Source organism: Amphiprion ocellaris, chromosome 8, assembly GCF_022539595.1.
Source record: "Amphiprion ocellaris isolate individual 3 ecotype Okinawa chromosome 8, ASM2253959v1, whole genome shotgun sequence".
Taxonomy (NCBI): domain Eukaryota; kingdom Metazoa; phylum Chordata; class Actinopteri; family Pomacentridae; genus Amphiprion; species Amphiprion ocellaris.
The window spans coordinates 33,751,104-33,776,567 of NC_072773.1; the positions used below are offsets into that span (position 1 = coordinate 33,751,104).

Below are 25,464 nucleotides of genomic sequence, written 5' to 3' on the forward strand. Positions count from 1 at the left end.
CACGGATTTTAAAAAATGCATTCATGAGCAAAGTGGAGGAGACGTCGGTGCTGAAGCAGAAAAAAAGATTGAAGCCTTGCTGTATATAAAATTAATCTTTCAACAAAAAAATGTCCTCGGAAAATTGAGGATTATAAATTTATGAGACGGCACACATTCAGGTTCCACGGGATGTATTTTTTGATCATCAGATAAAGAAACTGGGGAGTGAATAAAAAATGAAGGCAAATTGGCATGCAAGGATATAATCCTCTCAAATAACTTTCCTGAGCTCCTCCCTTGGGCCAATTAAACACTGGCACACAAAAGTATGCTGCTGCTTTGTGGACAAAAGACACCGATAAACAAATAATTTGGTCCGTACACATCATTAATATAAAATCACATGTAAGGAAGTCATTATGAAACACTCCAAACTGCTACCTTCTGGGGAATTATCACCAGTAAAATCTAAAAAGCAAGACAGAATCCCTGCATCTTCTGGGAGGGAAAACTCTGCAGCAGTTAATGACACAAGCTGCAGTCTAGACGCCACACAGGAAGGAGAATATCGAGAAACTGTGTGCGATTAATGGTCACGACCACTTTGAGTCCCATGATAACAGTCAAGTCCCTTTTCATGCTCTGCCTGCTGCCAGCCACCCACAAGGGCTGCAGCCCACACTGATGTCTCCGATAGCGATTGGTGGCTGAACATGTCCGACCCCCCACAGCATCCACCCTCTGTCCACAGTGAGGGAAACTCAGAGGCAGAAGGATGGAAAATGAGGTGGAAGGACTTCTGAATAATGCGAGCAGCCATGAGGCATTCGTGACCTTCGACCATCCTAATAATGTGGTGTATCTAATCCCCAAATCCTTGTCTGGGGGCTCAAGGAGTGAGCTGAGGCTGTGAGACGGGTGGCAATGAGAAGATCTCTGCAATGTAGGAAGGGAAAACACTGCTGTGGTCATTTGGTTGATAAAACATCTGAAATATCTGAAAGTTCCACTATTAAACTCCTTGTTTTGTCTTATTAAGTGTCCAAAAATTCACAATATTGAATTTACTTTGAGGTAAGACATAGAAAAACAACAAACCTCCTTTAAATAGTATTTTAAATTATTTATCTAAATATACTGAATGAAAACATTGGGATAGATTATTCTTTTTGAAATAATTTATTTGGTATATTAGGAATTATAAAAACAGTATTTTAATCGATGTTGCGCATTGCTGGACATGTACAGATAACTAAAGTCATGTAAAAATGACATATTACTGAACTATATAATGAAATCTGTTCATTCTGTTTAACCAGAGAGAATAAATATTAGTTGTAGATGTCATGAAACAACTGCACTATTTTGGAAATGATAATAGATAAAAGTAGAATTTCCCTCGATTCCAATAATTCCTTAAAAATTTCCCTTAAAAGTTCTATTTTTGAAAAAAATCCCCCAAATTTGGCAAGAAAATTCTTTTCAGTATTTCCAAAAATTGGAAAAATCTTCCAAAAAAATCCTAAAAATATTTAAAGTGATTACATATATATCAATAAAACTTCAACTTTTTTTGTGAATATTCTGAAACATTTTTTTTCACATTTTTTTCCATCAAAAAATGTTCAAAGATTTCCCAAAAATGTTGAAAATGTGGACATCAGAAGTTTCACTGTGAAAATATACTTTTTCCCCACATTTTCAAACTTTAAAACAGGTCAATTTGACCCGCAGGACAACAGGAGGATTAATGGTCCTGTCAATGCTGTCCCACTCTGTCTGAAAATACTCCTCAGATGACAAATGGTGGATTTGTTGGATATTTAACTCCTCTGAACACGCCAACAGCCAGTTCTTGTCTTTCTTTTGTCATCTGCAGCATCATGTCATTTATATAAAGCTGGAGTGTCTGTGTGCTGGTCACACTACCTGATCATTGTTCTTTGAAGCGCTATCAGACAGGGTGTGAATTAAGTCAACAGTTGAGAATTTGCCACCAGGGGCACAGTTTTAACAACTTCTGGTGCACATTTAGCAAAATTGAGCCTTTTCTAGCCAAAACAATATTTTGAGCTTTTTCTCTAAGTCAGAAAAGAAGACCGTTTGCATGTGGCATCGATATTTTTGCTTTGTTGTAGTTGCCGCTTGATGTTCTATTGATCAAAGCTAATCGTTGCAGCTCAATGTGGGACGTACTTTGTACAAAGACAACACGAGTGTAGCGGGGGCTCTAAAGCTTTTATTAATACCTGAAATATGGAACTGCATTTTATGTAGCAGCCACTTTTTAAAAGATTACTTCTCGTTTTCTTGTATGTTGACTCAACATCACAAATGTCTTTCTGAATTAACCCCTCTGAACCCTAAACTGTTTCTAGGCATTCTTTCCTTGTGTTTGTATCTGTTTTTGTCACATTTTTACTCACTGTGGCTTCATTTTTCAATAAAAAGTCCTGCACCTCTATGGAGACAATATAGCCATGGCTAGAAGACAGTAGAGAGAACTAACAAATGTCTTTTGGAAAGGATGGCACAAAACATTGAAGAAAAACATTGAATTCTTTGACTATTTATTTTACACAAATTGAAAAAACCTGGAATCAACATGTACAACATTTTCTAAGTGTCCACATGTAATTCCAACACTGGAAAATTGTGGCTGCTCATATACTTTACTACTTACTTACATTTTTGTTTGTTTTCATATGTTTCCCATCTTCTCAGTGTAAACACTGCCTGCAGTTCAGCCCAAAAAGTCACTAGGTTTCTGTCCCATAATTCACAGCTGAGTCACTAGTGGCTCATTGGTTGTGCTGAAAAGAGCAAATGTTATTAGGTTTGTTTTTTACAGAATCCTGTTATTGTGAACTAATACTAGCAAATTTTTAAATGAGACACGTTGAATGAGGTTATTTTGATGTCCTGTCACAGTTTTGGAGCAGAAACCTGCCAAAAAGTACTTCCTGTTTCACAGCGAAGATGTGTTGCCATGGCAACAGCATTGTGTGAAAACTCAAAGGGTTCACACTGTAGCATCGCCAAGGTGTTGAGACTCAGCTGACTAATTTCAAGGATTATATCGCAGCGCTGGTGTGTGCAAATGTAATGCATGTAACTTCCTGGTACCAATAGATAGCGCTATGAGTATGACAACATTTTTAAGTGTGGATCTCTTCAATCATGGACTCTTGTCCAGCACATGAAATTGGGGCCAGATTCAACTTCAACTTTGTCATTCAGCAATATATGCAGTATACAGTTAAACGAAATGCCGTTTCTCACATCCATTCACAGTTCAGAAATAAAAGTAATACTATAAAAAAAGTAAGAATAAATCAATCAAATTCAATCATGTGCAGCTGAGATATAAACACTTCAGTAGTCATGGCAAGACATCGAAATGTGCAGACACACAGACACACTGTTCCCACTTGGAGAAAAATATGTGATCCATCCAAAGACAGTTGCAAAGTTAAACATCAGATAAATCTGTCTGTTTTTCTGAAAAATGTTGTGATTGTTTAGAAGATAAAGAAGTCTTTTGGGGTTCAGAAGATTAACCCAAATAAACCTGTCATGACAAGTACATTTAAAGATTTCAATGCGGAAAATTAATAAGTGATTGTTTTATACTTTAAGAAATAGTAAAGGAATAAAGGAATTTGCTTGTGGATGTGTTCAGGTGCAAACTACTTAAATGTTCAGTCAATGCATGCAACACAGTGAGGTCTTTGGATTTATATCTTCATTTAAGACAAGTCGGTGGAGTTACTGATACAAACATATAAGTCAGCAAAACTGTATTAGTGATATAATGTAAGACAGAAATCAACTGCAAGTGGCTCCAGAAATGACCAATGGGACTAACTAGAAAACTTACCGACCTTAATCTGTGGCATTTCATGAAGGTGGCGGCTTCACTGCAGGACGAGAAAACACTCATTAACTTCTACAACTGTCCAAATACAATTTACAAGTACAAAGTGGCTGTCGGTGAGCCTGTTACAGCAGACAGCAAACCATCAGCAGCCGTGGAAATCCCTAAAGATAAGGCTTTCAGTCACAGCAGTGGGCGAGATGGTTGGGAGGAAGTAACACCTTCGCTGATGTCTCACACCTATCCACCAGAACCTCCTATTGCCTGTCATTGTCCCCTAGACAAATGATAATCACCGCTCTGTCCCTTCCCCAGGACATGTGTGAGAGAAGAGGGGGCTGGTGGTTGGTGGTGGTGGTGAGGCTCCACTTTCTCTTGGCCACTTCATGCGGTGCCAAACTGGAAACAAACAGGCATTGTGCTTCCACTCTTCCACTGCCCTGATGTCCATGAACTGTCTCTGTTTATAGACTCATCGCTTTATTGTGGCCTCACACAACTATGTCCATTCTCTGCGGTTTTTCTCAGCCTTCAGGACTGTGCTGAGGTCCAACGATCGGCCTTTTATTCCCGCAGATTTTAAAACATCTTTTGCGCTGGAGGATAAAAACTAAAGCAATAAAGCCCCAGCAAGTTCTCCCAGCAAGGCTTTCCATGAAGGACCGTTGACCGTTTTATCTTCCGTTTTTAAAAAAGGCAAATTAAAACTGCATGTGCCTGCATTTGCATGAGCAGCAGCCATATCAGGGCAGCTCAGCTTGATGCAAATTTAGCAAATGTAGATGCTCCCCTAAGTAACTCTCTGATTGCATCTCTTCCTCTTCTCCTTAGGGGTGCTATCTATATCTGAAAGTGTTGATTAGATAGCGGCCCCACCCACCATTTGCAATTCGAGGCATTGCTATTCTCACATCGCACTTCTTCTTCTTGCCGTGCGTTTATTCTGCGGGGTGAATTTGGTGGTTAACTCGTAAAATGATCAATATGCTGTACGAGCCTCGTTCTGCTGTGAGAGATTTTTCTGAAGGTCCCTCTTCGGACAAAACTGAAATGAAAGCATGGATGTGCTTCAGATTTACAATTCCCATCGTGCCTGTACGGACCTAAGGATTAAGCAACTTTTTGGCTTCAGAAAGCACATAAACATTTTCACACAATTTGTCACATTCTGGTGGAGTCGTGTTGTTGAAATATCCATTTTTCCACGGCTGGATTACACAACCAGGGGCCTAGAGGCGCCGTGCTCTCTGCCAGGGATGCCCTCCACCCCCAGTTTCTGTCCGGCTCTTTGACACAGCCGAGAAAAACTGATAATTTAATGTCTCATTTTTGGCCTTTGACTATTGATGGCAGCTTGTGTGACAAGGGGCCAGACAAATGATCACCTGAACTGCAAATCTGACAAGGTTTTTCAACCAAGCTAAGGCTTTTTGTTGTGCCCTGAGGTCCATGTGTTTAAATCAGCCGTGCATTCCGGTTCATGGGGATCACTGAGTGCCCACTTTCCTCACAGACCCTTTTGCAGCACCAGAAGGCATTTGGCCCTCAGTCTTAGTTTAGCCGTCTGTGCTAAAGGAGCTGCATGCTCCCACAATAACAGTATTGACGTCAGTGGCCACCGTTGAACACATGATGCCTTCAGGTTCTCCTCCCGAGCTCAGACTTCACACCACTCCAGGATCTGATTTTAAATGGCTTGAAAGGGCTGGAGGCAACCAACAATGGTAGATTTTTATGGTTGTCAGTCGTTAAGGGATCAGGAGAGACGGAACTGCGGTATTTAAGTGATTTAACTGCCCTGTGTAATCCAGATGTCTTAACCCTCCTGTTGTCCTCATTTACAGGCACCAAAAAATATTGTTTCCTTGTCTGAAAAAAATCCAAAAATTCTACAAAAAAAATTCCCCAAATTTCTGAAAATTTGCAAAACCTTCAGGAAGAAAATTCCAATAATTCCTTAAAAGTTTTCCTTAAAAGTTTTATTTTCAAAAAAATCCCCCAAATTTCTCAAGAAAATTCTTGTAAATATTTTCAAAAAATGAGTAAAAATCTTCCAAAAAATCCTAAAAATATCTAAAATGATTACATATATATCAGTAAAACTTGTAAGATTTTCTTTAAGAACATTCACATAAAAATCAACCAAAATCCAGCGAAATTTGCTGGATTTTGGTTGATTTTTTTGTTGAATGTTCTTAAGAAACATTTTTAACATTGCTTTTTTTTTTTTTGCATTTCAAATGCAGTTTACTTCATCAATATGCAATGATTACTTCTCTGTGCAATAGCATTTTAACTCTACTATTATTAATTTTACTGTATATTTTATTTCCTTGTACAATGCACATTTTTATATTTAAGGCCTATACATTCATATTTTAGGAAATATTTAATCTACACACATTTATCTTGTATTTTTACTGCTTAAATTTAAAGTCTTTCATGGCAGCAGCATAAGATAAACAATTTCCTGTCTTTTATTTCTATATTTGTCCCCAGTGCACATTGCTCACAATGTAGGAACCAGTCTAAAGGATGCTAATTTATATTTTAAAAGTATTTTTGCAAATGTAACTTCTCTCCCAATGTCTGCACCTGTCACAAATTAAATGCTACAATAAAATACAATGCAATAAAATAAGTCTTTATTAATTCCACAGTGGAGAAATTTGCATTGCTAGTGCAAAAATGTAAGAAATGCCAATAAAAAAATAAACAAAAGAAATATACATAAATTCTGTTCAGATTAACGTCAAAATTCTGCACTACTTGTGAGCAAGAATTCTTTAGCAAATGGCATAAGACAGACAATAGACAGTTACAGATAATGTTATTTTCCAAAAAATGAGAGCTATTCTGGACTCAAACTGTCCCGTTAAAGCCCAGTTTCTGTTTGAATCCTCACCAGAATCAAGAGCCAGAACAGAACACTGATGCTGGTGAACATGTGCAGACTTCTCGCTTTATGTTGCCTCTGAGATTTTGTGCACAAACACAGGAGTTGGACTGTGTGCCTTTATTTAATCAGCACAAAATGTTCTTTTTATTTGTTATTTCAGGAGACTCCTGCAAACAGAACATGTGATTCCTTTAGACTGATAGAGGCGAAGTTTTGAGTTTTCGTTCATCATCAACCATCAGTTTACCTGCACACTTATTAGATCACAAGTTTAAGTGCTTAAAGTTTTTAAAGGATACAATCCTGTTTATTTTTGGCATTTGATATCACAATGAGGTGGAAGAAAACATAATTGCCCTCCCATGCATAACTGGATTAACCTGCTATGGGGCAATAATGAGCTGCTGGGTTCTGATTAACTGAGCTTCCCTCTGGAAAAGTTTTTCTTTGCTGTGGCACGACTTTGCCTCAGATTTGCCGCAAGGTCATTTGATTTAATGCATTCATTTTGAGATGTGCATTTTCAACGGAAAACTGCAATAATCTTTAAGACGGGGCAACAAAACACCAAATATTGAATTAAATAGCAGGTATTGTGATTTAGTTGTCAGTATTAACCACCAAAATTTAAAATAACATTGGCATAAAGGCTGTTTTGTTGTATATAATATGTAGTTTTTTTTCCACCAAGCTTTATTATTCGTGTTAGTTAATCCACAACTTCACTAAAATCTTAAGATGTCTATAAAATAACATTAATTAAACAATGAATTCGGTTTATCCACAGTAAAAAAAAATGCATTTCCAATAGGTGTGTATACAATCTTAGGTAGGTTGATGAAGTTCATGGGATGAAATATAAACAGATGTGTGATATTATGGTGTAATATTTGATACATTCTAATCATTACTACATCTCTGATTTGACAATTTCTTTTGCATTGTGCAGGGGCCACACAAAAGCACATGAATATGACAATACTGTGTCCTTTAGGCTGTTTGAAATCAGACAATATACAGATTTGAACAGGATAAATGTTGTGTAATCGCAATACCACTGTTTCATTATGACAATACTGTTGATAAGATAAGAAGAATAGAATAGCCTTTATTCTCATTGTACCAAAAAAGAAATGTATAACAGAATTGGTGCACCTAAAAAATACAAACATACAATAAGCATTCACTAATAAAAGCAATAAATATAGAGAACAATAGAAGTCCACAGGTACAGACACTCATGTTCCACTGTCCCATGTTGACCAAAACGAAAAGAAAAATGATCCAAAAGCATCCCTGGGAGTTACTCCTTTGAGTTTAAAAACTTAATCGCACACGGATAAAAATTGTTTCTCAGCCGGTTTGTCCAGCACGCAGTGTAATTCATTCATGTAAATATTCTTAAATTTGTGTTTTTAGTATCCTTGTGTTCTTCCGTTTTTCCTATTTCTATTGTATATATAGTGTGTATACCTTGCCTCTTTAATCTGTAGTTGTGTTTTCTTGCCTTTCCTGGTGTCACTTTGCTGCTGTGATGCTGCAGATTTCCCTTTGTGGGACTAATAAAGGATATTTTATTCTATTCTATTCTGTTGAATAATGAGTCATTTTATATGTTGTTTACATTTATTAGTTTCATTTAAAATATATATTTTTAACAATTTTTAAAAAAGATTTATTTCACTTTAAAATGTGCCAATTTGACCCGCAACACAACAGGAGGGTTAAACATGTCACATGCGACACAGAGGAATTTGTTTCAGTGCGCCTGGACATGCCTCTCAGATTTTCCGACGGTCCCTGAACGCGTCGCGCTGCAAAACTGCGAGAGAAGCGCTGATTGAAGAGCAGAGCGGCGGCGACGGCCATCTTAGAGCTACCGTGGTAACCGACACATCTCCTGGATTTTATTCTTCTGCTGAGAGAAACACTCCGCCCGGCTGACGAGGGAGCAAAACAAAAAGGCTGACTCGGACTTCGCCGTGGGTTGAACTCGAAGTCGGGATGCGGTTCCGAGGGAATAAACGATTTGCATCCGTTGTCGGACTGGTCCTCGGACTGTTGTGCGCGGTGGAGGCAGCGAAAGGTAACTAAGCTGGGATTTGTGTCCCGTCGTGTCCCGTTGTTCAGACTGGTGCCATTGTGCCGCTTAAACTGGTTAAACTGGAGGTGAAAACGGCTCTCCCTGTCGCCTCCAGACGTGTGAAGGTTAAAAAGAAGGAAGGTTAGCCGGGGCTGAGCGGTCCTGAGGGGATGTTCAGGAACCTGTTCAGGGGATGGTCAGCTCCGGAGCCGCAGCGGAGGGATGTGGCGAAGTATCCCGCCGGGTAGCAAGTGCATCCGGCGGTGTTCTGCGGCAGTTTGGCGCTGAATTAAACTCCAAATTCCAAGTGTGGTTATTGTCCGTGTGTCACATTTAATCTGACAAAGTGAGCCATTTGCGGAGACAATGTGAAAACTGCGAAACGACCCCCTTCTGTCATCCGCATCGGTTCTATTTTTGGTCTCCTCTAGTCTAGTCCTGTTTGATTCGGATTAAAAACACGCCTCACCCTCTGCTGCAGAGTTTCTCCTTACTTCCCTGGTACTCCCTGTACTATTCCTGTTTTTTAAATATATTTCAACGCATATGAATTGCCAAAATGTGTTTCTTTATCCCTTTTAATTTGTTTATTGTTTAACATTGAGTGTAATTAAACCACACAGGTTTATTCCTCCATTAGCAGGCCTTAATACTTGGCTTTGGCACCAGGATGGAGCTTGCTTGGCTACGCATTGCAGATCCTCTTCACATGCCCCTGTTTTTGTCGGTGGATTTAAAAATTGATGTGCTACTGTGATCACAGGCTTAAGTTTGTTTTTTTTTTTAAACTGAATGTAAAAAGCCTCTCAGTAGGTGCTGATGAGAACAAGAACTGAACGTGCATCTGCTGCCTTTTGCAACGTCACCCATGGACACAGTGAGGAGAAACATGGGTTTATTTGCTGCAGGGCGGTCCACCTCCCTCCTTACAGCAGCAGCAGCTTCCTGCTTAGATATGGACACCATCACCATCCGCTGCATGAATTTGTACACCATGTTTCACTCCTGGTCCTGGGTGTGTGAAAAGGCAGGTGCATGTTAGTCAGGGGTCACATCACAAACGCTGGAGGCCCGTGTGTTGTTGTCTTTTAATGTTACACCTATTCTGTGAACAATGTGAAGACTAGGAAAGGGATATAGGCATGCATATCAAGCAGTAACTTTGTGTAGTTTTCGTCAATCGAAAGTAAAAATAAAAATGCCTGTAGCAGTTTGTCCTGGGTGCTGTGTGAATGTGGCTTCTCATGTGTACAAAGTGCACCTGCTGTTGTTCCTGCTCTTATCAGCAAAGCAAACCTGTGAAATGACCATCTTGGCGAGGGCTTATCTTTTATTAAACCAAAGGTTACTCGGTTATTTTGTGCACCACCTGCTGTCACCCTGCACCACTCCGGCTCTGTGTTTTTCGTGGCGTATTGTTGATCTTTTCTTGTTACCCGCCATCTCGCAGCAAATGAGGAAGCCAAGTGCTATGCTGGTGGGGTTTTTTTTATCTCCCCTAAGTGGTTCTTGAATTGTCTGGTTTGGATGTTTACTACAGAAACAGATTGAGATCAATACATTCAGGTGTATTTACAAGTACAAAGGATGATGTGGTTTTCGGCGATACTCAGACATTTATCAGTAATGATGTGGCTACGAATCGACACACCTCAAAGGATCTGTTGAATCCTTACCTGGACTATCTGATTATTACACCACCAGCAAGGCTTTGGTAAACACAGATCGTCTCCAGCAGTGCTGTTGAAATTTCAAAGTATTGCAGATATTCAACTTGTTGCTTTCATTGTCTGCTGCTCCATCGCTGGATTTCTTCATTATGGTGTTGGTCACTTGTTTTCAAGGTCTCACCCATGTCATTTCTTTCTTTCTTTCTGTTACCATGAGCAGCTGCTGGGTTGTCCCCATGTTCTGGAGTCAAACATTAGATCTGCAGAGACGCATGAGCTTCCTCAGTGCACACAATCAGACAAAGGAAAAGCTGGCTGCTGGGAAGTTTCTTGGCTCATTCATCACTGAATTAAGTAATTCTAGTCGAACAAATTGGATGCCCTGCTTTGTGCGTTGCTGAGTTAACATATGCGCTCTCGTCATATGACTGGGACATATTACATGTCAGACGTTAGAGTTTCCTGCTGAGCCTCCTCATCTTGCCTGGAGAAGCTTTGCATTGATTCACAGAAAATTGCATGTCAGTTAAGTCACAGCAATGAATCACATCAACATTTTTTTTTTTTTAAAAAATAGAATTATTGGCCAGTCAAGTGGCACACCTCTGAGATAGCTCCTTAATAACGATCTCAATGAAATATTTGGTTTATTTTAGGTTTTTATGGCAAAGCTACAACAATTAAGCAATCAGGTGTCAACTATTAAAATGTTCTGTAGCTTTTTTGACAATCGATTAGTCAGTTTGAGTCATTTTTCAAGAAAAAGTCACAATTATCAGATTTTGGCTTGTTAAATTTGCATTTAAAAAAAAAATTCTTTCTCACCGGTTCCTGACCAAGCAACCAACCAAAGTTATCAATTAAAATAATAGACACATTAATTGGTAGGGACAAATTGTCTTGTATGCTTTTAAATATTTTAAGTGATTATGATTTTCTTAAAAGCCACCAAATATATGTCATTAAATCCACAATCTGATCATGTTTATGTCTAATTCTGTAGTCTACAGGCTTGATTGAAATCTTCTTTGCCATTAAACTGAAACAGCGCCACTTCAAAAACCAATATCGGTTGAAACCTTTTGCCTGGCTTATGAAGCTCTCGCCCCAAGTAGATCAGTTGATTGGAGCTTCCAGGAAACCAAAGTGAATGATGACTTCCATCAGTGCCCTGGTTGACCCTGAAGAAATAAAGACGCTCACATTTTCTGTGTGCTGCAGACATTTTCATTTAGGCCCATGTTAAGCCTTCAAGCTGCCAATGATCTGTGTGACGTATGTCATCTTTTAATGTTATGGCAAACGGCAAGTTCTGACAATGACCGCTTTGTTTGCCTCGAGTAACGCTGTTGTGTGGTATTATTCAGAGTTGGTTTACAGACTTGTTTTTCCCTCAAAATAACTGAATTAAATATCGACACAGCTGCAGCTCGTGACAGAAAACGTGACGTTGTAGAGATAGAGGTACTTCTAAAATGCCTCCCAACGGTTCAGCTTGTTTCTCTTTGATCATATCAGGTCTTGATCAGCTTTTCAAATGATATAGAAGATGTCAGCTGTCGTGAGTGTGTCAGCCGCTGATGGAAGCCATTTGATGTTTAGTGATCTGCGCTATGTGTTCCACAGCGTCTCATCACTGGCTTTAACATCAGACAGATTCAGCTAAAAGTGACTCAGACAGCGTGAACCTTTGCTGTGTCACCCAGACATGATTTTTATATACGTCAGGATTAGCAGGGCTTTAAATTTTGTGACACTTTCAGTATTAAGACTGAGGGATGACCAGATGCTGTTATACTGCCATACCACAGATAAATAGTTGCGATTAAAATGTGTAGGAATTTCTAAATTTATTCATCCAAGAGTTATGTTGGTTACTGTCAAATATACCATCCCTACAAGATATTGGAAGCCATTTGCAGGAAAAATAGTGTGAAATAATTTAAAACCAAAGGAAAAACCTTTGTCCGACTCAGCCAAATATGCTTAGATGAACGTACGAGTTGAAAAATTGTCATCATGATAGCGAAAATTCTAAAATTGAGGAATTTATACCCAACAGTTTCTGCTTGAACAAATGTGTTCAGGCATAAAATGGTACAATGTGGGCAGTCTGGGGGAAAAGTATGCCTTTATACCTCGTGATGCAGGATTTAAGAGTCACGGTGTTCCTGCCTGCCTGGTGGTGCAGTCCACAGTTGAACCCAATCATTTGGGTCATGGCCTACACCAGATTTCATTGAAATGTAGTATGTATTTTTTTGAGATATAATTACTTCAGCCCTGATTGCTGCAAGAAAGTGGGATTAACAAACTGCATGCTGCCTCTGTGGAATCTCATAAGAACCGCTAACATGTTACCCTGCATTGCCCTGAATAACTGTTTACTTGCCCTACACAGAAGCCCTGCTCCTACAAGTTTACTCTTACATTTTCTCGGTATTTATTCAGAGATTTCTCAGAGGAACAATAGGCTTTTAGGCCCAGACGCTGGGGTTTGGCATGTCGACTGAGCGCGTCACAGTGCAGTCACTGTTCGAAGGATCACAGCTCAAGCTCCTCAAGAATGTGTATATGAGATAATCCCCCTGAAAGTGCTAAGATGTTGGAGCATTTTCGATTTGGTAGTTTGCCACTCGGGCTATGAGAACACTGGACTCAATTTGGGTCGGCGGTGACTTTTCCTCTCGTTGGGGCCTTTACGAGGTTGAATGGAGTCAGTGAACTGTCAAGAATGGGTCATTCAGTTGTGAATATTAAGTTGGCCAGATGAGTGAGGAGTTGTCGTGCCACATAGAAAGGAGTCTGTGTTGAGTTTTGTACAGTTTTCCTGCTTTTGAAAATAATATTGCAATAAACCACCCTAGTATGCAAAAAGTACAACAGAAAAAATGCTCTTTTACCTCAATGAAATGCCATAATTGAAACTGAATGCTTTTATTCTTAAAGTAATAGCCAGTGGTGAATAATACCGCACAGTGTTATTTCTGTGGGCAAAGTGTAATAAAAACCAGAGCATACAGTTTTTTAATTCAGCTCATATCTGCAGCTCATCTGGCTGCGTTACCTCCTCCCCTGAGTCTTTTTGCTTCCAGGAGTAAAAAAAACAGCCACTGCAGAGCTATTGGCATTCGGGCGTGTTCACATTAAGATTCAGGTTCCTTGGGAAACAGGTAACCAGAGAGCACTTCACCTGCCGCAGGTCAGCTTCACCGGAGCGCCTGTGCAGAGCTCCGTATGTCTCACTCTCGCTTTTTTGTCGCTCTCACTGGCCCTTTTGTGCTCCTCACACAGAGAGGTGATTGAGTTGCGTTCAAGACTCTGCGGCTCCCAACCCCCTCTTCAGAGAGTCGTTAGGGCCGTCCAGGGTGTGTTCGCTCTGTTGGGCGGTTGTGAGTGCGTAGAGGACAAACAAATGTTGCTGCCTGGCAAGGAAACTGAGAGACTCTCCTGTGTGCGCGGGGTGTTTAGGGAGCGAGGGCCCCTGAGGTCTGGGCTTCCTTTGAGGGTCTTGGGGCTTCTGAGAACAGTCCCCAGTCTGTGATGGAAGTGGCTTGCGTCAACAAGCTCAGGAGCTTGTAGGGCAGGACAAACACAGACGTGTGCCCACTGTTTCAGACTGTGAGCAGATTGTTCATTGATTATTCCTGGTACATGGAATTAGGAGAACCACTTACCAGCATAACTGAAGTCATTCCTTCTCTCAGATTTGCATGCATCACATACCTTCACCTATCTGGCTGCAGCTTCTGTTTGTCTCTGCTGGATATTACTGTCTGACTTAAACACGGCTTAAAGCTGCCTCATACTAAACTGCCTTGAAGGTACCTTTTGGTTGTTGTTGAAAGCACACCTGTCTACCAGGAACACAGAATTATTCAATAGTTCTGAATTAGTATAAAGCTGAAATTGCATACTGCTGACATATGCTGAGGCAATGGGTTTAAGTGGTGCATTTAGAATATTTTTCAGTATTTTTCTTTTCACAGTCTAAGCTGTTCAGAATTTTCTCTCTGGAAACACCTCAAGGCCTGACTATCACCTGAGTGCAGACGCTCCCTTCTTCTTCCTTCAGTGTACTACTGCAGCTATTGGGACCGATATCAACATCCTGGCAACAATGTGGCTTTATTTAGTCTCAAACAGCAACAAGACGACAGTCTGCACACTCTGCTTGGTGACTGTGCTCCCACTTTTGTTGCTTGTGATTGGCATGTTTTGCTGCTAATTTTAATTTATTCACAATTGTTGGTAATCAAACATTTGCACTAGAGCGTAAACTGAGTATTCAGTGTATTTCATCAAACCACATGCACCAGCTGCTTGGTATGTAGTGTAAAATATGCAAAATGCAGACATTTTACAGCTGACTTTGCAGCCGTCAGGTTGATAGTTAAATAGCAGAGTGTTTTTTTTTCACCATGTTCTAAAATCTTATATGACATCTCAAATAGAAATGATGGGTGCAAACTGGTGTGTGACTTATTACTGCAGTAAAGAGCTCCGTGTTGCTCAGCGATGGCTGACCAGCCTCATATAAAGTGTAGCAGAACTTCACATTTGCATGGAATCAAAGACGGTGAAGGCCCGCAGGCTGCTGGCCATCAGATGTAAAATATGAGTGAAATCGATGAGGCAGAGCTCCACAGCACGTCACAGGCCTGACACGTGACGGCAACATCATCATTACACAACAAGTCCTCAGAGGTTCCCAGGCATTAGGAGGTTTCATCTGATGATTACAGGCTGATCATCTGCTGCTACGTTTCTGCTACAATCTGGACAGCTGTGCCGCGTTTCTCTGGCTGCACAGGGTGAACAGCAGTGTGTGGATTGTTTGGTTTCATTTTATTTGGTTCAGTCGCTTGCAGAGATGAGGTTTATACACTAACTGGAAACATTTTACACTTTTGGCATGTGCTCAAGATCAAGACATACTTTATTATGGCTTGGGGAAATGTGTCTTGGGCTCGGAGTTACTGTCATATCAGTGTTGGGGATGTAGCGAGATTATATTCACCCTCTGTGGAGAAGAGACGTCCCAGCGGTGGCATGGATGGAGAGCGAGTGTACAGGCGGCCTATTGAATCTCAGGATTACCAGAACCTTTTGTGGCTGTTACACCCTCACAGGAAGTGTTTCATCACGGTTAATAGGTCAAACTGTATAGGTTAGGCTTCAAAAAAAGCGCTAGGCAACCATAATGGGGCTTTGTCTTTGTGTCCATGTGAATGGTCAATATGTTACCCCATTCTCTTGGGGTTGCGAAAGAAGTCAGTTGTGGCGTCATGCTGTTTAATATGTGCCTCCACAGAAAATATGTGAATCCTGAAAGATTGTCTCAAACTTCTGTATTGTTGATTTGGGTCAGATTTAAGAGAAAATCCACAGAAAAACAGTGTTTCTATGCAAAGATCTGAGGCCCATTAAGCCTTTACTATATAGAACCTTTTATTTCAGTTGCAAGGCAAGCACAAAAGATGCAGTGGTAATCGCACTGGACAACAAAAGGTTTTATATCAAAGAGGACTCTTCTTTCTGCTTAAACACGTTGTGCTCTCCACGGACTAAAAGTTCAGGCAATGTTTGTGAGTGACTGATGCAGGAATAAGTACTGACTATCCTGGTCTCATCATAAGGTTTGCGGTGTCAGTGATCCTGACTGTTGTATTGATTACTGACATCACAGTTGCTCAACATGGTTCACAGCCTGCGTGATTTTTTTTTTCATTTCAGAGAACGGGAAGAAACCATTCTTTCCTATTTGAGTACAACAGCTGGTTCAAAATAGTGGACAGAGATGATCAGCAGATGAATCAAAACAACAGAAGTCAGCTGCTTTAACCCTGCTCTGTCAAAAAATGTCTTGACTTCTGCCTCTATTCATCATTTAGACGTCTTAAAAAACAGATTCCAGGTGTTGGCGGTGCGTCTTTGCATCGTGGTTTCATTCTTTTCCCTGCATATTCGCAGTAAAAACCTGGCGGTGGCTCGTTTTAGCTCGGCTTCATTGCTTTGTCTGATGTCTTGCTTATTGCTTGACCTTGTCAGTGAATGAAATAGACGCAACCCATTATTGGATTAAATGTCATTGGCTTTATTTGCTGTGCAGCAGGATTGCATACCAGGCCGTGTTGCCGTGTAGCCAGGCTCTAAGTGCGTCCAGCAGCCCACCCATCTGTGCCACGTATAGTAGCTGCTTGATATGTGTGTTTGTCCTCAGCTTCCGACACATTTGTTTCACAAAGGCTTCTTAAAGGATTTGATTTTTCTTGTGTCTACCACACTGGGGATTGTTTTTTGGTGCTGGATATAGAATACAATAGTTTTCATTTGTTGTTGTATTCTGGAGATAGATGCTTTTTAAAAACAACAACATTGCGTGTTTTGTCATCAAGGTTATTTTATGAGTATCGGCAGGGGATAACGCTGTCTGGATAATATGAATTATTTAACAAGAGACAAAGATTGTGCCTGTTATATCTTTGCATTTATATTCCAACTCTCCATCTAATATTTATTTTGAGGCCAATGACTTCTCAGCTATAAATAGGATTGTGAGGGACTGTACTGTGTTTTTCACTTTCTGCAAGTTTTTCTTGATATTTATTTTTCTGTTCATTACTCTGCACTCAGACATAAAAAGATGCATTAAATGAGGTTAATGACTTGTTTGCTGCTCAAGGCCTCATAAATCGCTATAAAAGCTTTGTCTTTCAATTCAGCTGTTACATTCCATATACAGAGACAAATTCTCACAGAAATACTGTGCCCTGCTCACTGTTAACTTTGAAATCTTCTTTAAAAACAACATTTTCCAGACAGGTCAGTGCGCATTTTTACTTGGAACAATTTTGGCCCACATGGAGAATTAGGGCCTGTGATTTATTTTTACTATTTGTTGTGGGATCAGCAAAGAAAAAAGATGAAATTACTCGACAAGTCATTTATTGCCAAAGATGTTCATCCTAGATTTTGAAATGTGCTTTTATGTCAGTTAAACTGAATAAATTTTGAGATCTTGTGATAGGCATTTTTAACTATTTTGTCATGTTTTGTAATTTCTAGATAGATAAAATGGTAATTCATATAGTTTTTAATTTCATTTAGCAACTTGTGACACATGAGACTCATTTTACTCAACAGTTACTATGACAAGACATTATGTCAGTGTGTCAGTTTAATGTTGATCACTCTTTAGAAATGGTTGCAGCGTTCTGTTAAAGTATCCTCTTTGATGTAAGTGAGGGGCTGAGCTCACAGGTTATAACTGTGTTGTAGTGAGTATGCATTCTCTGAGACGGATTGGTTCTCTAATTAAGTTAAATTAAGAAAATGGCAGCCTTCCAGGCCAAATATCCTCTGTGCTGCAGCAGCAAGCCCCTCTTAGACTCATTCCTCAATCCTAAATCCTAAAGCCTCCTCTCTTAAAACCTCTAGCCTCGCCCTTACAACGCATCCTCTTTTTCTTACAATCATATAAATTATATTTTATAAGGAATGAAGTTTGTATGCAGCAAATGACACAGTCCCCAAGAATATTGTGTCTAAGTTTGTACAAATCATGTTTCTGTTGCCCTGTGTGAAATATTGTCTGTGAACAATTCACTGAACAACAAATTTTCTTTCCATTCACTGCAGACTAGATGATAAAGATATCTTGCCATAAGGGCTTTGTTGGCAATTTCACGCAATGTATATCCGAATTTCATGCTTTGAATAAAATAGTTTTAGATTTCATGTCACAGGAGGTGGCTGTGAATGAACAGGGCTTTGATTTCAGCAGCAATGCACGGCAACGATGCAGTTTGCTTTTGAGTTTGTCTAAGGCCTTCCAGGTCTGCCTCTTCTGTCCTCATACCTACACTTGGATGTGTCACATTTTTCCACAGCTTGCCATCTGTGAGCATATCTGCATTCTCTCTTGTTTGAGATGGTCTGTGCTGCCAATCTCAGACTGTTGTTGGGAATTGGTTTTGTTTGTCAGACTTTGCTTGGCTTCACTTCACAAACTTTCTTGGCCATGACAGAGTTGCCTGACCAAACACCATTTTCAGTTTTAGCTGTGTGAGCAGGCATTTAGTCAGTGTGCTTGTTTGTGGAAGATGAAATGGAAACTGTGAAAAGTAAAACTCTTTAAGAATTTCCCATTGGTCAAGGTGGAGATTCATGCTACACAAATGGGCATTTTGCTTTTTAAATCAATAGAAATAGCGTTTACAGCAGACAGGAATGTCTCCATCAGGCAGCTGTCATGGTTAGTTTATCTGTGGTTATTGGTTATAATTAGGTCGAGATGTTTTTCATAAACATGCAGGATCTTTGAGGATACTGTTTGATGTTGTGCCATTCATGACTGGTGCTGGTTCCGTGCATCTCAGCGCAGAATGCCATGAAAGACTCGTGGATAAATGTGAGGCCCACATGTGACCTAGCTAACAGTAGCTGTGATTCTATGCAAGCTAAAGCAGATTATTGTAGTAGTCTGGCCTGGCGATCTGTCTAAAGACATTCACGGCACTTCGGGTCACGAGATGCTTAGCAAAGACGATTTATTGGGGGTGATCAATTGCAAATCACTGGCAAGCACCTCGACTCTTTGGAATTAAGCTCTGTACATGCAGGACGAGATTACCCATGACTGCAAAGTGATATGAGGTCTTCATGTTGCTTCCCAATATTTGTGTTTGAATGAGTGAAACCTTCCCTGTGAAGTCCCTTTTTGAGGAGTTGAACTTTTTGAATTGGTATTGCAGTAATCTTTAAATTCTTGTTCCAAATCTAGCATAAGCACCTTTCCAGTTTTAATAATCATGCTGCATTTCTGTCCTTGTTAAGCAATCCAAGCATCAGACTTTTTGAGTTAAGCTCAGGTCCATCATTCTCCCCTGATTTTCTTATTGTCTCTCTACTGTCAAATTTACAATAACTGCAAAAAAGTGCCTCTAAAAATATGTATAGTAAATGAAGTTACAACAGTAATACTCCCTGCTAAGACAAGCAAATAGATCTCAACTATGTTTTTGACGATGAGCTAGCGATTGTAACCTAATGTCATTATTTAATGCTGCAGCCGTACAATTGTGACAGATTTCATCTTCAACGTGAGGCCATCACTGTAAGAACTCTTTTCTGGGTAATGCTCCTAATTCATTAGGATGCCCACATCGTACCAATCCTGTGCAAGTAGCATGTAATTAATTTCACTGATTATGTAATCACTGAGAATTAAACTAAATTATATGATGACACAAACGCAAGTAATTTGTTTCGCTGAAATTGGATTTGGCAGACTGACATTTAATGTCCTCCGAAAACATCTACATCATTTATTTATGCTTTTGTGGGCTTTTTCTTTTCGTCTAGATACTATTTGAAGCTCATAATATAATTGGAGCACAGACTGTGTTGCAGAACGTCTTTCCATTAGTCGGATGATGAATGTGTGATGTTGACTCTTCTGTAGCATAAAGCGACTGAGGATTTAATTCCTCTGCACAACATATTGTAATTAGTATTTAACTGCAAAGACTCATAAAGGGAAAATTGCATTACTGCCATTTATTGTGGATGCATTGTCGAAGCTGTCTTTTAACAACACACATTTGTAGAAATCTGCTTTTTAATTTGTTTTTGTACAATTTATGTATTAAATGATGAGTATATGACATTAATTTTTCAGACTTCAAAATACATACAATTGCAGCTCATACCTACAGTTGCGGACGTGATGCAAGGCCGCAGCTGCCAGCAACATTTCTGTTTGGCAGCCTCAGCAGATACTTGAACAGCACAGTGATAAATCTTCTGTCTATTAAAATAATGTTGCCTTTTGAGATGAACGTTGTGTGCAGTGTGTGTTATTATGCACTGTTAATTGGATGAACGTGGGCTGGAGGATGTGCTTCACTAAGTCAAGAAGCTGCTTACAGCATTTCTAGTCATGTACCTCTTTGCCAATTTCATTTAATTCATTTGAACAGCAGTTTCTATTTTGACAACTGATGGAGAGCTAGCCTCATGAAATTATTGTCACACAATAGTATATGCATATTTAAGTAATTGGCTGATTCAGTTTATGACCTGACTGAGAATTTGAATATATAATTGCAAGTGTGCTCAAATGCCAAAACAGAGTAATACTGCAAGCTTGTGGACAGAAATAACGACTAGAACTACTACCTTTTATAAATTTTAAAACAAGGCTTTCAGTGGACACATAACAAAATGGCCCTTATATTAGCAAACCAAACTGTTGGAGGCATTCTGTTTGAGCAGGTCAGCAGGGCAACCTTGTCCTGCAGTGGTTCAATTATTGGTGGAAAAAGCTTCTGAGGCAGGTCATTGATTTTTAACCTACTTGTTTAGAGTCTATACCAGCTTTATGTCTTATTACTTTATTTCCAGCCTGTCTAAATGTAGCATTTAAATCAATGAATCCAAACAAAAGCTCCCAAATAGCCACTGGCAAATTATTATATGTTTAAAAAATGATTAAAACTATTGCTAAAGGGATAGTTCAGGTTGTTTGACGTGGGTTTACATGAGGTACTTATCAATAGTAAACGTTTAACTCACAGTAGGTGGTGGTCAGCACACCCAGCTGATACAGGAGTGAAGTGCAGTGTACTGGGTCAGCAGCAAAATCTATTTTAGCCTCCTATGAAAGGCACATCTCAAAGATCTCTATCAGTTCAGGCATGGTTGTATTTAGAGTATTTTCACCACTTTACCTCCCTGTCTGAAAGCCCTGTCCGACTGATACCGATATATCACTCTCTTCAAAGCCACCAGCTGACAATAACATTGATTTTAACTGAACATGGAAGCTGCTCGTCTGCTGCTATGTGACTTTAGCGTGTTAACACAACAACGTGAATCTGACAAAAGTCACATAATAACAGACAAACTAACCGATTGAGTCAGCACTAGTCTAGCAACTCCCGTGTTCTATGAAGTTGAGTTTTTGTCAACGTCAGGACTGAAACACGTTTTGTTGCAAAGCCTCATCCACCCTAGTTCACTGATTAGCCTCCATGTTGGCACTCCTTCCTGCTTCTCCAAACTGGGGCATGCCGACTGCTATCTACTGTAAGTAATACAATGACTATTGGGCAGTACCTCATACGGCCCCGCTTCAAAGAAACCAAACCATCCCTTTAACCCCAGATAGACTCTCACATTACATTGGGACACATTACTCTGCTGTGGTCAATGATTTCATGCCATTGTTGTTTAAGCTTTTGCAGCAGTGTATTGTTAGCATTGATTGGCTTGAATGCATGGTCTGGGCATATTGACTTTATCAGATTGTTTACATTAAAATCGACCTGAAAAAGAACTAGAGGTCGGGTTGGTCAGGGCAGAGGCAGCATGTCTGATCAGATATTTACATGCACTGGATCACTGCACTGACATTCTTCAGTACTTTCAAAAATACTAAATAATGCTTGTTGTCAAAAAATTGCAATTACATGATGGTTTCTTAATGTGATTTTGTGCCTTAATTGAAACTACAATTTGAAAATGCAGTCAGAGTTAGTTGGGCCTACTTGGATTTTGTGCAGTGTCTGGTCCTGTTACCTCTCTCAGTGTATCTGTCCCCCACAGTGTACCGTCAGCCAGAGTTAGCATCACTTTTGCAGATCAGTAGCACAGGAATGCCACCGTCTCCTCTTGTCCTAGAGTGGGCACATATTGGCATAAGAGAGCTATATATCCCCTGCATCTACACTGTTTTTTCACACTGGCCCAAATATGTCACTAGCTGCAGCTTTTTCTGCAATCCAGAGCTACAGCAGAGTCCTGTCTGCAGCTGGGATGCTTCCCAGGCTGATTAGATGGGCATACAGAGCTGTAAACACCCCAACTACTGCTCCTCAAGCTGGCCTGAAAATCATAACATAACGTTCTCTGTCATTGCTGTGATAGCACTGTCAAAGAAAGATAGAAAGCAGTATCATAAAATAATCATGGAATAATTTGTATCTATTTTTTGGGGATATATTGAACAATATATTATCCGAACATTGTAAATTTACAATGAAAAGTGATTGCCAGATGTGGTTTTTAAGTCACCAAATGTTACACCAGCTCATTTTGTTCATTCCCTGTGAAACAATGCACGTTCTTGATCCTGCTTGGCTCATGGTTGCCTGTGCTGGTAGTAGGTGATCCCTTCATTTTGTGCGGTGCTTCTAAAAATAACATTAAAAGCATTCAAAATCTCATTAAAAATGTATTTAAGCTGTATCGGAGGGAGGAAGATAAAAGTCAGACTAGCTATTTGAGCAAACACAAATGAAAGGAGATCATTAAAAACGCAAAAAAGAACACGTAAATTGCTGTTTAGTGCTGTTGAGAGAAGAAGGAATTGTTGATCTAGACATGTCGTCTCAGGACAGAAATTATATTTATAGAGTTATTCATTGCAGACATTTTTCTCTCTCTGTTTGTCATAGTCAATAAACACAAACCATGGATCGAGACGACGTACCACGGGATCGTAACGGAAAATGATGACAAAGTTCTTCTGGACCCTCCTCTAATTGCTCTGGACAAAGATGCTCCTCTACGCTATGCAGGTGAGAGACAAAATGAAATGCTGCTGCTGCTGTTCCTTCACTCTACTGGCCGTTTCACAATAAATGAAAGAGAAAGCATACTAATTACTCTGTACCCATTGAGACTGTGTAACACATGTTGGATGCAGAGGATCTGCATGAATAATTTAAACCTCATAGACATTTCAAGGACACTGATCTGTGCCTTTTAAGACACATGATCTGTTTGGCAATGTGTTATTTATGAACTGAATTAGTTATTCTTGTAAAGGAAATACATAGAAAGCTGTACTTAAAGTCCATGTTCTGAGTTTCTGAAACCACAGATAATTCTGTTTGCTTGGCCAAATCTAAGTGATTGAAAGAATTGCCAAGCTTATCAAACTAAGTTTCATATTTGTAAAATAATAAGCAGTGTTCTGTGCTCTGAAATGTCAGGGGAGTGACACTGATTGACAGCTTTCACACCAGCCCAAATACAAACTGTTCAAACTGTTCAAACAGACCCGAGTTTGTTTTAACTGAACCGAACGGGTTAGATGTGAAGTATGAAATATTGTTGTACACTTAAACTAAAAGGCAACTTACCCTGATTGGAAGGCTGATGATGACACCTGATGTTGGCAAGATTGAAAGGATGAAGGCTGAGGAAGGAGATAGTTCAGATCCTGTTACTTTTTAATTGCAGTTTGTACAACTGATTGCAAAGGCAAGCGTTAGTTATGAGTCTCAGCTCTCCATTAATGTGGCAAAAATCATCCACCTCTTCTTCGTCTCATCATTCTCAGGAAATTGAAACAAGGAGACCGAGCTAGTATCCAGGGAAGAGGCGTTTGCAGCTAGCTAGCACTATAAACTGTAGAAGGGGTAGCAACTCACAAACAAGTTGTTGCTGTTTAATAGTCAAACTCCTCAATGCAGTTCTAAATAGTTCACAATCTTTTCACTGCATTTTTTGATGATTTCAAACATGTATGATCTCTGAATTTCCTTTACACAGACTTTAACATGGAACTGCAAATTCTAATATACGCTAAGCACCATGCTTTGAAATCTAGACGATGCCATGGTTAATGTATGAAGGGGTCCTTCATGGCAGGGTGTGTTATTATGTATAACTCTTAATTGTTTCTGTGATAAAGGCTATATCCAAGATTAATTATGATCAGTTACTCAAATCAAATGATCAGTGATTCAGTAGTGATGAAGACGCCAACTGTCAAATCTTATTTACTTACTTTGTTCACTGTTGAATAACTTCTGGTAGCACACTTGTGTGCCTCAAAGGGATTTTGTGCATAAGATTTTAATGAGTTGCCTGTCATACTGACATACAGCTGGCTACCATATCCTCCAGATTGGCCTGTTTGATTTTCAGATCAAAATACTTTTTCGTGTTTTTTTCCCTCCCAATGGAGAGGCGCAATTACGAACCAAGGCAGCCTTAGCTCTGGGGGTTTTAATTACATCAGGATTGACTTTGGCCTGGATTCAAACCACCACAGCACTGGAAATGATTTCCCACCATTTCACATCGCATGAGTCATGTGATCTTTTGTCTGCTGCTCTCTTCACACTCAGTGCTCCCACTGGACTTTATATGACCATTTTAATCTCAGATTACTTCTCCTAATTTAGAATGTGAGGCTTTAACATCCACGTGCCGACCAGAGGAGATGTCATTTTCTTCTCAAACTTATGTGCTGATTGGTTTGGCAGTTTTTAAGGTTGACAATCTCAACAAGAGGCCCGGGAGTTGAATAATATGGCCATTCTCTGCGTGACGTTTGTCTCCTTTCACAGTAAATTATCGCTGAATACAGAGCTTGATGCTCCGACTCCTTTCAGCTGGGGCTCCTCTTTTGATGAGGGTTTTACGAACGGACTGTGTGTCCCTGTGAACGAGCTCTTCTGAAGCCAGAGCAAGCAGTCTGGCTTCACGTGGCAGCAGGGGTGACCCGCTCTGTCATGCAAGCCTCCTTCCAGTCGCTCCATCTGTGCCAGCAAACAGGGGGCACTGTAAAGCTGACCCACCGGCCATTCAGAAGCCTAAGCACAAGCTCTTAAGTCAGGTCACTGTGAATAGGGGAATGTTTACCATGAACGACAAGCCACTCTGAGTTAGTGTGTGCATCAGACTGGTGTTGTGCATATCTGTAGTGATTTCAGTCAGGGGGATTGGACCTGAAATAGTTGAAACCAAGGCCCTTGAAAATGAGTTCAGTGTTCATGGATGACTGCGCTCTAACACAAAAGACAAACACAAAGCTGGAATAATTTGCCCACCAGATCGTTTTGTTGGATTCCCTGAGGAATAATTGACAAGGTGGGAGAGGAAAATATGAAAACATCCTTGTTTCTATAGTCTCATGTAGCTAGACCATCCTGCA

At 39.9% G+C, this 25,464-nt stretch overlaps 1 protein-coding gene across 5 annotated transcripts in view; it reads left to right on the forward strand.

The window, feature by feature from the left end:
- The first annotated feature begins 8,594 nt into the window (after positions 1-8,594).
- Positions 8,595-25,464, forward strand: part of clstn1 (calsyntenin 1) — a 43,685-nt gene continuing 26,815 nt past the window's right edge. For all 5 annotated transcript variants that reach the window (XM_023277258.3, XM_055012566.1, XM_023277260.3 and 2 more), the window contains exons 1-2: positions 8,595-8,844; positions 22,973-23,095. In XM_023277258.3, the coding sequence (XP_023133026.1) occupies positions 8,763-8,844; positions 22,973-23,095 (205 nt within the window). In that variant the 5' untranslated portion in view covers positions 8,595-8,762. The remainder of the gene's footprint in view (positions 8,845-22,972; positions 23,096-25,464) is intronic.